This window comes from Cyanidioschyzon merolae, chromosome 9 (assembly GCF_000091205.1).
Source record: "Cyanidioschyzon merolae strain 10D DNA, chromosome 9, complete genome".
NCBI classification, from domain to species: domain Eukaryota; phylum Rhodophyta; class Bangiophyceae; order Cyanidiales; family Cyanidiaceae; genus Cyanidioschyzon; species Cyanidioschyzon merolae.
In genome coordinates, this window is record NC_010135.1 from 294,258 (window position 1) to 306,760 (window position 12,503).

Here is a 12,503-nt window from a genome sequence, read left to right on the forward strand (position 1 = left end):
GATTTCAAATCGCCACGATGTGCAACGCTGCGCACGCACGCACGCACGCACGCACGCACGCACGCGTTTCGCGCTTCTCAACGCCCTATGCCTGGGTGTCAACCTGACGAGGATGCGCAACACATAGTGGCGAAACCTTCCAGTCCCCGCTTGCTGATGCCTTCTAGACCCCTGAGTGACATCCAGGAAAGCTGGGAGGATCGAGAGAACGCCCCACCGGCTGCAACGTGGACGCCTTTGGCGAAACATCTGCCGGCAGACGGCACGGCTGCTCCCAGTGACGGTGAGGTGGCCTCCAACACGCTTGTTCGGAAAACCGCGCGCAAGGGTTCGGAATATTCCGGTGTATCAGGTTGCATCTTCACGACGGCAGGAAGCACCACTAGCGCCGGAGTTTCCGAGTGCGGCGAGTCCACGGAGCGCACGGCTCTCGCTGAAGCGCGCCCAGTAGCTAGCCTGTCGACGAACGCTGGCGCCGTTCCGGGAACCCCAGCATCGCCTGTTGCCGCGGAGGCGTCGAAACACTCTGAAGTTAACGTTCGACCAGACAAAGGAGACGCAGCGGCTTTCGACCAGCTGCTTCAAACAGAAGCACGAACAGCATCGCCGGCCGGCGCGGCGCAGGCGCAGGCGCGGCAACCTACACCGCCAGCGAGGCATACAGCGGAAACGAGCGCTACTTCTCAGCTCGCATGGCGAGAGAACGATACGTCGAGAACGAGCCTAATCCGGCCCGACTGGGCTGCTCCTGATGAGTCGACACTTGACGGACAGCAGTCAGCACGCGATAGTCTACGCGGTGCGCGCACACCAGCGACACGTCGGCTCTCCGGTGGTGTGCGGACCACCAAGAGTCGCATGCAGCATCGTCGCTCCAGTACTGCAGCGAATACGCAACTACCAGTACCGAGAATGGTTACCAACGAAGACAAGAGCGAGGCAGGGGTGCCAGCATCCAGGCAAGGCTCTGGCGCAGAGCCTCGCGCATTGCAGCAGGACACGTCGCCAGCGCAATTGCCTTCATCCGAACGAGCTGCTGGGACACAGGGCGCCCAGCGTTTACCAGCCACTACATTTCCGTGGAATGCAAATGGCACAATACAAGCAGCAGAGGCCACGCGTGCCTTCGAGGAATACCGTGCTAGCGTCGCAGTCCAGTTAGATGCCGCCGAACGGCTGGTCGAACGTTACAAGAGCGAAAACGAACAGCTGCGACAGCAGCTTGACCATGCAGAAGTGGCGAAACTGCGCCAACGGGTCGACGATCTCGAGCGCACCCGAACAGACCAACAGCTGCGATATCTCGAACTGCAGAAGCATGCGATTCAGCTAGAAGCTGACCTCGCGCGAGAACGTCTCGCACTCGAGCGCGAGCGATCACAACTCGCCCAGCTCGAAAACGACGCCGCACCAGCAGCAGCGCTTTTCCAACTATGTTCTGGGGCGACCCAGGTGAAACCCATACGCGTTCGCTACGAGTCCACGGGTACAACGCCAGAGACCGAAGCCAAACTCCCCGGGAACACACCGTCCACAGCGAATCGTCCACAGGCCATTTGGCTTAACGGCTACCAAATACTCCTAGAAAATAGCGCCTTGCAACGAAGAGCTCTCTTTCAACTCGTTCTCGATGACTCGGGCGATGTCGAATACACGCCCCTGGAACTGATGCTCGGCGACGCCGCCACCGATGCACCAGACTTTCTCCAGGAGACCATCTACTTTCCGCGAAACGAGTTGCCCCTGTTCTGGCTGCGACTCGTTGGCGTTCTCTTTTAAACCACGGTTACTCCACTCGTGCCGCTTGACACGTAACGACGACACCTTCTGGACACGACCCCAGAGACGCAGCTTCCGTCAATGCTCCAACCCGGCAACCTCGACGATGTCGACGTTCAAACAAACCTGCGATGCGTTCTGCTCGGGCGCGACGCGTCCTCAGACAAGCGCACAGGGACCACGTCTTGTTCTGGATCAACCTGGTAGCGTCGCGGCTTTCGGTCAGTGTTTGGACGCCATCAGCGTCGCTGGCTTGGCACTGGTCGTTACGGTGCAACAGGACGGAAGCGTTGCGCTCTGGGTTACTAGTGGACTGCGCTTTTATCGTCAGTTTTTTTGGAGTGCGCGACGTGAACGCATCATCGATGCGGATTGTCATTCCGTAACGTCTGCTGACGATTTTGATGCTGTGCTCAGTGCACGCTTTCGGAGACCGGACGGGGCGCTGGTTCTAGGGACGCACGCTGGACACGTGGTTTGTATTGAACACGGGTCGGGGGGCGGGTTGGCGAACCTGTATCGCCGCTGGCAGCTTGTAGGTCGCCTCGACGCTCCGGTGTGGCTCGTGGGCAGTGTCGCACCAACGCCGACGACACCCGTCGACACAACTGCTGCCAACAATGGCGACGGGGATCAGGGCAGCACGGGTGCCGCTTTGTCGACGGGAGCACCCGGCGAATCGCATACCCGCCCGTTACCCGCGTCTGTGTCGGTATCTGAAGCGAGGGCGTGCTCGCCTTTGGCAGCGATCAGCACGGGTGTGGTCGTGGCGTGGACGGAGCACGCGCTCTGGTGGTATGTGCCAGCGCTCCGCCGATGGCATCGTTGCCCACATCCAGAGGATTTCGAAGCGCAGCAGCAGCAGCAGCGCATACGCGATGCTCCTGCGATCTATCTGGGGGAGGTTAGTGCCTCAGGGTGCTTTTTTGCGTGGACGTTGCGGCATAGTGACGGGTGCTGGATCGGCGCATGTCCACAGTGGCATGCAGCTACGTTCCACGCTGCATCGGATACCGATACCAACGACAGTGCTGATGACAATGTTGATCAGCGTATGCACAGTGAAGCTGTCTTCATTCATACCTCAGATCCGCTGTGCAGTCTTGCTTGGAAACCGGCACCGATTCGCGGTGGCGAGGCGCTGCTCGTGGGCGATAGATGCGGCCGCCTGAGGCTCTTCTCTGCAGCGACAACGGACTGGCGCTCGATAGCCACGGTGAGCGGCATGCCGCTCGCGACGCAGGCGGTCGATACAGCTGCCTGTTTCGTGCACCAGTACGGCAGCGGAGGCATCGCTGAAGACGAGAATGACGCTGCTCTGGTGGTTCTATCCGAGTGGCATCTCGGGGGCGCTGCAGCCTCCGGCGATACACGTCCACATGCAAAGCGAGACGCTCAGTCCGCACAGGGCATCATCGTGCATCCATATCGAGCGTCGATTGCGGTGCACTATATTGGGCAATGGATTCCGGGGATGCCCACGCTCTGGTGCGTCTCGCACCTGAACGATGAACCGGTACCCCGGGTGGTACCGTTCCATCGGGCCTCAGATGGGGCGTCAACGCCCGTGGCGCCTCCCGAGACGGACGCCAACGTTGCAAGGAACGGCCCGCCGACGCCTGTTCTCGAGTCAGTTGAGGGCGCCGCTGCATCAACAGCAGCATGCCTTGCGGTACGTATCGAGGCAGCAGCAGAGTCGTGGCGAGCGCCGGTCAGCGCCGCGTGTGCTCCGGCAAAGGAGCTGCGGAGCCAGCAGCCGCCGGCGCAACCTGCACAACTGAACTGGATCCTGCAGAGAGGTCAGGTTGTGGAACGTTGGTACCAAAACGGTCGCCCAGGCGATGCCCTGGAGTTCTGGTCGCACGTTGTCAGACTGGGCAACGGCGATGTGGGGTCCATCGGCGCGCTCTCCTACGGCTCTCGAGCGCGCACGCTGGTAGCACTTACGAGCACGCAACGACTTGTGTGCTGGCCGCTACCAGGCTGGCCGGCGCTGCGCTCCGGATACGGTCCCCGAACGCTGCCGACCCTGACCCAGACTAGAGTTTCGCGACCAGGGTGGGTTCACTGCGCCAACCAGCTTACCGCTTGTGTGCGTTGCGCTCAACGCGTTGAGTTGGCCTTGTTCACGATGACGGAGGCAGGTCTGCTCCAGCTGTACGGCTGGCTGTCGCCGCCCGAAGTAGACGCTCGTGAAACGCAAGCTCGGATACCGGACGAGGCCACCGCTGCGCCGCTGATGTGTGTGCTATCCGCGTCGACACCGCCGGGGGTCCAGGTCGACGACTGTGCCGTTTGGAGTCGTCATCAGCCGCAGATGCTCGATACGCTCGAGGCGGACCAGCCGCAAGAAACAGGCTTGCTCTGCTGGAGCGCCCTCGACATGGTCTGGTACGTCTCCAGGATCATTGGTGTTCGGGACGCGAATGCAACTTCCGTGGCTCATTCGGTGCCCGCCAGCATCGATTCGGAAACCGGTGATGCTGCCATTGCGCCATTGGTGCCTTGCGGAAGCGCAACGCCCGTGCAAGCCGCTCCCGCATGCAACCAGCACCAGCCCGAAGAGGGGCAGGCGACTGCCCGCGCCAGCTCACCGGCCCGCAACTGCCGACATCTTGCCCTGCATTGCTTCGACTTGTCGCCCTGGGTACGATTATGTGTTTCGGATCCGCCGCCTTGCGCCTTTGCGGTTCGTACAGACAAGGTATTCGTATGGCGGGTGGACGGAGTCCTCGCTGTGTACCGACTCGACACCTCCAGGTCGGTACTGGAACGGATTACGGCATCGCGCCTGGTGGCGGAAACGCTTCATGAACGCGCACACTGGCACCAAAGTCGCCTGGTGGTTTCCGCTGACGCCCAAGAGGTCGCCGTCTGGGATGCAGCGTCACGTCGACTGCACCTGTGTTCATTCGACGGTGCGGATATCTACGCATTAACTACTGTGGATGTGTCGGATACGCGGCCTGATGCGGATATCTCGTTCGCACGCTACCGTAGTTGCGCTTATCTCACGGTGGACCGGTGGCTCTATTATCGCCGGGGTTGCCGCTGGATCTCGTGCGGTCAGTTGCCTGGCGTCGTTCACCACACGATTTCGCTGCCGGAAGGTGTCGTCGTCGCTTCGAGGAACGACCAGCTCTTTGTGTTCGATGCGAGCATGGCAATGTCAAGAGCGGATCAGGAAACCGAGGCCCTCAGCGCTGACGCGCGTTACGAGATGGCGTTGATGGCGGGCATCGGGGCTGGACTCACACCGGATGCAGCTATGCGAATCGCGCAAAGCATCGACTCGGCGGCACTGGCACCTGGCGAGGACACCGGCACTGCCGCTGATGCGACAGCGCATCCCGAGAGCGTCGCTCTCGAGCAGCTGGGTACAGCGCGTAGCGCTTCGCCGGACCCGCACGCCCACTGCGCCGTCGATCGCGAGCACGACGGAATGCCGCCAACTGTAGCACCGCTGATGCGGAGCGTAGATACAGGCGCGGATGCCGGCGCTTTCGCTCGTGCTTGCCACGAGAGCTTTGCTGCTCACGCCAGAGCCTGCGCTGCTCTGGACGCTAACGGCTCCGTTTTCGTCATCCTCGCGGATGCATATCGGCGTCTTAATCTGGAAATTCCGCCGCAGGTCCTGCAGTTCGCGTTACACGCAACTTGCGAAGAAGCGATATTGCAGGAGCTTGGACTTTTGAGCGGGTCCGTTAAATGGCACATGGCGCGCCAATACGGCTGTGGCTATTGGGTGCGCTCGGAACTGCTCATCCACCGTCTCGTCGAGGTCATTGCTCGCGCAACCTACAACGCATCACACAAGCCGCGGGATGCAGTGCTATGGTACGTGCTGCTGCGACGACCGCGCGTGCTGAGCACGCTCTTCCGTGCAATCGGCGAGCCGCGAATCGCGGGCTTCTTCGCGCAAGACTTTGGGGATGCCGCCGTTCGAGAGCGGGCCAATAAGAACGCATTTGCAAGACTCGCCGTCCATGACTACGAGCTGTCAGCGGCGTTCTTCATCCTGGGTGCTGACCCATCCGCAGCCATGCAAGTCATCCGGGATCGCCTCGGCGACGAGCAACTGGCGCTATTGCTGTCGCGACTTGAACCGACGCTCCAAGCAGAGCAGGCGCTGGGGAATGCCCAGGAGCACCAGCAGGCACCGGAATGGCAACTGCTACGCGCTTGCGTCATTGGCAAATACGACCATGCTGTAGCGATCGTAGAGCGTATGGACTGGTTGCGGAACGAATCGCAGGCCAGCGCCTGGCCCGCCATGGCTGGTGCTCTGCTCCAGACGAGAGCACTGCAGGCAGCACCCTCTGTCCAGCGTAGGCCGGATTTCATCGGAGCGCATCAGCGACTCCGGTTTCGAGTCGGCCATCTTTTGGCACAGACCGACCTTCTGCCCCTGGCTCAGCGACTGGTGCATCCGGCGTGGCGTATCCAGATGCAGAGCCACGCCCTCGGCCAAGCGCTGCTGCGCAACTCCACCGCGTGCACTCTCGCGCGCCCCGCACTGCGTGCCTGGGTGCAGCAAACGATAGCCGTGTCCGAGGAGCCGCTTCCCGTGCACGCCCTCGAGAGCGTCCTCGTGGCCACGGGGCAGTGGCTCCTGCACCAGGACGCGCCCCGTCTGCTCGGCTCGCTGAACGCCTGGATCGTCATTCGCCAACTGCTGGAGTCGCACCGCTCTCGCGTTCACCGCATCTCGTTAGATGAAGGTTTCCTGGACAGCATACTCTCTTATCTAGTCGCCACTATCCACCGAATCGCTTTGGGTGTCAGCGATCCCGACGAAGACATCAGCGAACCTCAACAACAACAACACGTCTGGTTGATGGACGCTGCAGTGCTCACAGAACGTCTCCAAGCCGCATCACCTCCAGTGGTACCCGAGGCAACGCGAGTTGCCTTGTCACAAGCAGCACAAGTTGCGCGTTTCCTCTGGATATGGCGGCATGCGCGCTGGACACCTATCAACGCGATGCACGCATCGTGGTGCGACGCGGCGACACGCATGCAGCGGACAGCACATGTTCCCGCCAAAGCGATTGAAACGGACACGGCGATCGAGCCCCGACCCCCATCAGTGCCGTGCCTGCCGCGTCGTCGACAGCGCGCGCACTGCCTGTCCATGCTGCATGCGCTGTGCCTCGTCGACGCCCTGGATCGCTGTGCGGTGTGCCTGCAGACGACGACGACGGCGGCGGCGGCGCTGCGCTGGGCGACGGCGCTGCGTACCGCCATCCACCTCCTGATCGAGCGCATCGCTGGAGCGCCTGGGCAAGGCGATGCGCTCGCCGGACGCCATCAGCAGCAGTTGCCCGATGGCGATGAGGAGGCAGTGGAGCAGCTGTGGCGACGCTGCTGGCTTGCTGGTGGCTGGGTGCGTACGCAACTCGCGCGAGCGCTGCTCGCGGATCACGCGGCCGAAGCGGTGCATCCAGCGTCATGTGCAGCGGCGGCGGATGGCGTCTCCGGCACGACGTATCCGCTTGAGCGGACGCTCTATCCGGTGCGATTTCCGGTGCGGGAGATTCGACGGTACGTCGCTCGCAAATCAAGACGCGCCACAGCGTCCTGCTGCGCGAAGCGACCCTGATGACGGCGCTGGCTGTTGCGCCGCATGAGCCGACGCGGCTTGTCGTCGCCACACTGAAGCCGCATCGAGGTCTGTATGAGCTCAGCTGGGAGCCCGCTGAGGGTGTCTCCACGGACGGCGAATCAGAGCGTCTGCCTCGATCGTCACCGAGCTCGGCATCGGCCGTCGTGCGTGACCTCCGCGCCGGCAACTGGCACGGGCGTGTACCCGACGCGCGGCATGCGGAGGCTGCGGCAGCGTCGCGCGGGCTCCGCTGGCGCTCCGAGGTGCTCGCGTCGAGTCTGGCGGCGCATCCCTTCTCAAATCGGTACATTTCCGGAGATACTGAGGGTGACTTGCTTTTTTGGACTTTTGGAGAGCCGTTCGCTCTAGCCCAGCTCACATGGGCGCACGCACGCGGCCAAGTGGTGCAGCGTGTTCGCTTCGCACCTTTTGGAGATGCCGTGGTTGCTGCCTACGCCTCAGGTCTGGTGGCGCTCTGGCGCGTGCCCGATAAGCTTGCCATCTGCACGCCAAGTGAGCCGGAACAGGTCTGGCGACCTTTCGGCGATGTCTGCGTACATGATGTCTGCTTTGTCGATCAGGAGAATGTGATTGCGACTTTTGGTCGCGCCTATGACGGCAGCAATGCGACTGGCGGCGACATAGGTCCCAGTCGAATGGACACCATTCGAGTCTTCGATCTGCGGGCGGGGGCACTGAATCCACAGCAACAACAACAACAACAACGTTACCATCATCAGCCTGTGCTGTGTTTCCGGGCCCACACGCTCCCTGGTGGAGATTCGAGCGTGCGCGGCTCTTCGAGTTGCGAATCCCTCTGCGGACTCGTACTGGGCGATGGGACGCGGCTCCTGAGTGCGTCCTCCGAAGGCCACCTAGCCGTGTGTGATATGCGAACGTCTCGCTGTGCAGCCCAGTTCAGGGCACACTCGGACGGCAGCGCCATTCGTACGCTGGTCATGGAAGAGCCGCGGGGACGGGCGCTGATCACCGGCACCGACAGCGGCCAGGTGCGGCTCTGGGACGCGCGTTCCCTGCGTCTGCTCGAGGAACTTGGTACGGTGCATCGGCCAACGCGTCATTTCCGCGCTCGGGCACGTGCAAGTCAACATGCCTCCAGTCTCCGTCTGAGTGGCGGCACTGCACTTTTCGGGCTCTATGGCGTGGAGTGTGCGCTGCTCACGGATTATAGTCTGATCACTGGCGGCGGTGATGGGTACCTGTACGCACACGGGCCCGGCTGGGGCGGCACTGCGAGCCCAGCAGTCAGTGATCACGTCAGCACTTTTGCAGACGATGTGGATACGCAACTGCGACGCGTGGAGAGCGGTCTTGCGCTCTTCTGAGTGTTCGCGCCTCGCCATGCTTTCGATCAAGTGACGTGTCTGCACTTGAAGAGAAAAAAGGATCCGCAGAGTCTAGAAACAACACCGTTCGGTGTCACGGGGTAGCTCAGTATACGGTACAGGGTTTGCCGTTCCCTCACGAATGTCTTGCTCCCTGATTCGCACAGGCACTGTGTCATCGTTGAAGGAGTTGCCAAGCAGCGAAACCCGCCGTTGACGTGTCGAAACCTTGCCGTCTCTATCGACGCCGGAGTAATCGCGAGCCACCCGGTACGACACATGGTCAAGTGGGCTACGTTGCTGCGCTCGTCTCTGACGCATTAGCTGTCTGACGAAGCGCGATGTCTGCTGCGTCATTACACCTTGTTCGTGGCGTTTTGTATTCCGGATCTTTGGCCAAACTGCATGCTTGCATATCGCATACCGTACTGTGGTTCTGAACGGCGTCCAGTGCACTAGGGTCACAATTTCACGTTCCTAACGATGCACCTGTATGGGCTCTTTGGGTTCGCATTGCAGCTGAGTCTGATCCGATGCCTTCAAATGACACCGAGGCGTGAGCACACGATCCATGCTGGTCGTCCTCTCACTGCGAAGCGCTCCGCGAGGCATTCTTGCAGCCGGCGACACGCACATGGGGGCGGAAACACGCACAAGCCGCTGCACTAGTGCTCGAATGTTACTTTTGGAGGCGTTCGCACGTACAAGCACTCCATCCCAGCTGCTGTATAGGCTCGGAGCGATATTCATGAAGCGGGAAATCGTTCGTGCAGAGCAATAGCCGACGTTGAACCTACCTGGTTTCATCCTCTGAGGGTCAATGGCTCATCTGTCATCCCTTTGCAGGTTCATTGCACCCTCGAAAGCGCCGTGGCTAGCAGCTGAGGCCACTGTCGTCGTTGCTGGCAGACGCGCGCCGCCTTCAGCGCAGCAGTACTGGCGGTAAACGTTCGATTTCGTCGCCATGATGACTGGAGGTTGCTCGCCTCGCGTGCCGCATTGCACGCTTATCGTTGCGCAGTGCACCCGTTTCCACTGCGAAGCAGAGATACGACCTCTCCTGGAACTGGGTTACATGCACTTCGTGCTTATCGCATAGACTCCTTCAGCCTCGGAGCTATCATCACACTGGTGCTGCATCTGGGGCACCTGCACGCAGTCCTGTACCGTGCAGCGCTCATTCGTAACACATCAGCCGGTGTCGACACGCTCTATGCACGTGCTGCCCTTGTTACCGGAGGTATTTGCGGACACGTGCCTAGTTGATACCTGGATGCCCGCTTTTTTATGTTGCCGTTTTGGGGTGTACCAGGGGCCATACGCGCGCACGACGTGCCGCGCAGTCAGCAACACCGCGTCCCATCTCGAATCGGCGAGTCAGAGGCACTCCGCATCCCTTGCATGTGGTGATGAAATATCGCGAGGAAAACGAGACAGCTGTGAACACGTTTTCCATTGGTGCACATGCCCGAACGCGAGCCCCGGCGAATCTGTGTGCTCCCTGCCGGACTCGCGGCATTAATGCGTCTCTACAACGCGCTGATGGAGCGTGCTCTGTTCAGCATCGCTGCGAGCATCCCCTGGAGATTTGGTACTCGGGGCTTCACCGGATGACGCTTCGAGCTCATGAAACGAACACTGGACTGGGGAGTCGGGGTTCAGAGGCGTTTATGACGGCAGTGAAGAAGGTTCCCCGGATGCCGGCAACATTCGCGCTGTCGGGGGATGCCCGTTCAACGCATGGATCGTGCGTCAACTACAACATATTCTGTTCAAATGTATTCACTTATGTACATGATCGTTTGATCCTGATCACCGTCACCTGTGCTCCCTGCTCTCTGCATGATCACAACACATCCTGTCCTATTATATCCATTTATAGAACGAATTGTTTGTTCCTGTATCACGGGTACCAAGCAGATCTGCTCAATGCCGTCTGCACCGGATATCTGCACTTGAACCTCGATGCCTGCCCGTGGTCGCTTCTTGCGATTGCTCTAACTTGTGATATCGACACGCTCGGGTTCTTCAGGGCCATGAAGCTGCGCTACGACTACCAGTACGGGTTCGGGAACCATTTTGCAACAGAGTGTGTACCCGGAGCGCTACCAGTGGGTCAGAATAATCCCCAAAAGTGTGCATATGGGCTCTATGCTGAGCAACTATCTGGGACGGCGTTCACGGCGCCGCGCAGCGCGAACCAACGAACCTGGATGTACCGCGTTCGTCCCTCTGTAGACCACGGGGCATACCAGCGGGTATCTTTCGCAGAGCGAGCGCCAGGTCTGGGCTTTCGAGGACAGATCGCGACACCAGAGCGGCTGCGCTGGCAACCGCGCGACGACGCGGCCCCAGACAGGACTGCCGACGCCGCCGACGCCGACACCGACACAGACTTTTTGCGGGGCCTGTTCCGTATTGGAGAAAACGGGCTTCCCGAGGACCGAAACGGTCTCTCCATATATTCGTATTGGTGTAATACGTCCATGGACGGGGAGGCATTCTACAATGCTGACGGGGACCTGCTCATCCTCCCGCAACAAGGCGAACTCGTGCTCCAAACTGAACTCGGCATGCTGGAAGTGCCCGCTGGGCACGTCGCTGTAGTGCCGCGTGGCATCCGCTTTGCTGCACGTGTCGTTCCCATGAGTGACACTACGTCGACTAGCCGCGGCTTTGTTCTTGAGGTCTACGACAGGCACTTTGAGTTGCCCGACCTTGGTCCCATTGGCGCGAACGGATGCGCTGCACCCCGCGACTTCCGCTACCCGCTCGCCTATGTGGACCGCGATACCCTCCAGAGCTCTTGGCGAATATGGGCCAAGTTCCAAAACCAGATCTTTATGTATGAGACGGATCACTCCGTCTTCGACGTTGTCGCCTGGCACGGCAACTACGCGCCATTTGCCTACGATCTGGACCGCTTTTGTCCGGTAAATGCGGTTCGTTTCGACCACATGGACCCATCGATTTTCACGGTGCTCACTTGTCGCAGCGATGAACCTGGAGTGGCGCTAGCTGACTTTGTTATATTTCCACCGCGCTGGAACGTTCAGGAGCACACGTTTCGACCTCCGTATTTTCATCGAAACTGCATGACGGAGTTCATGATGAACCTAGCGGGAGAATACGATGCGAAGAGTGCGGCGGGTTTCCCACCGGGTGCCTGCTCGCTCCACTCGATAATGAGTGCGCATGGGCCGGATCTCGAGTCTTTCGCCCGGGCTGCCACGGAACAACTCCGACCGAAACGCCTACCGGACTCGACGCTGGCGGCTATGTTCGAAACCAGTCGTATGTTGCGCATTACCAAAGAGGCGCTAGAGCTGCTCCCTCTTGATCGAACGTATACGAGTTGCTGGCGCGATTTTCCGCCAGCAACGATACCTTCTTCATAGCCAGTGCTGGGGAAGCATTGAAGCATGCGTCTTGAATGGCGAAGGATCGTTGCATCTAATCCGGAATCCTCCGCGTCCAGATCGACCTCTTACCGTTTGGTCGCTGCGGCAGACCGCACGAGCTGCGAAGCGCTTCACGATGGAGCACGGGAGCCAGCTGCGTCGATGCCGCCCGGACTGCACTGCCTATCGGCAAGGTGTGTTTGGTTTTTGTGCACAGCACCAGAGACTGCACGTCAGCCCCGCAGTGCGATGGGCGCACCATGCCTATTCTGTGGTGTAGCCCGCAGGGCATACGCAGAAACGTCAATACAGGACGAGAAAACACGTTCAGCTGGATGCAAATCCCCGAGCGGCAACAACCGACGCACCGCA

The 12,503-nt window shown here is 60.4% G+C and overlaps 4 protein-coding genes across 4 annotated transcripts, besides 1 other annotated feature; all 4 read left to right on the plus strand.

Moving 5' to 3' along the window:
* Nucleotides 1-87: 87 nt before the first annotated feature.
* CYME_CMI102C (hypothetical protein) lies at nucleotides 88-1,779 on the plus strand (the record flags this gene model as incomplete). The annotated part of the gene is made up of 1 exon (XM_005536222.1): nucleotides 88-1,779. The coding sequence occupies one exon, from the start codon at nucleotides 88-90 to the stop codon at nucleotides 1,777-1,779; it is 1,692 nt and encodes a 563-aa protein (XP_005536279.1).
* CYME_CMI103C (hypothetical protein, conserved) lies at nucleotides 1,691-7,381 on the plus strand (the record flags this gene model as incomplete). The annotated part of the gene is made up of 1 exon (XM_005536223.1): nucleotides 1,691-7,381. The coding sequence occupies one exon, from the start codon at nucleotides 1,691-1,693 to the stop codon at nucleotides 7,379-7,381; it is 5,691 nt and encodes a 1,896-aa protein (XP_005536280.1).
* Nucleotides 4,673-6,698: a sequence feature (possible transcribed region).
* CYME_CMI105C (hypothetical protein) lies at nucleotides 7,381-8,730 on the plus strand (the record flags this gene model as incomplete). The annotated part of the gene is made up of 1 exon (XM_005536224.1): nucleotides 7,381-8,730. The coding sequence occupies one exon, from the start codon at nucleotides 7,381-7,383 to the stop codon at nucleotides 8,728-8,730; it is 1,350 nt and encodes a 449-aa protein (XP_005536281.1).
* Nucleotides 8,731-10,766: 2,036 nt separating this feature from the next.
* Nucleotides 10,767-12,128, plus strand: CYME_CMI106C (homogentisate 1,2-dioxygenase; the record flags this gene model as incomplete). Its single annotated transcript, XM_005536225.1, has 1 exon — nucleotides 10,767-12,128. One exon carries the CDS (start codon nucleotides 10,767-10,769, stop codon nucleotides 12,126-12,128), a length of 1,362 nt encoding a protein of 453 aa, XP_005536282.1.
* Nucleotides 12,129-12,503: the final 375 nt, after the last annotated feature.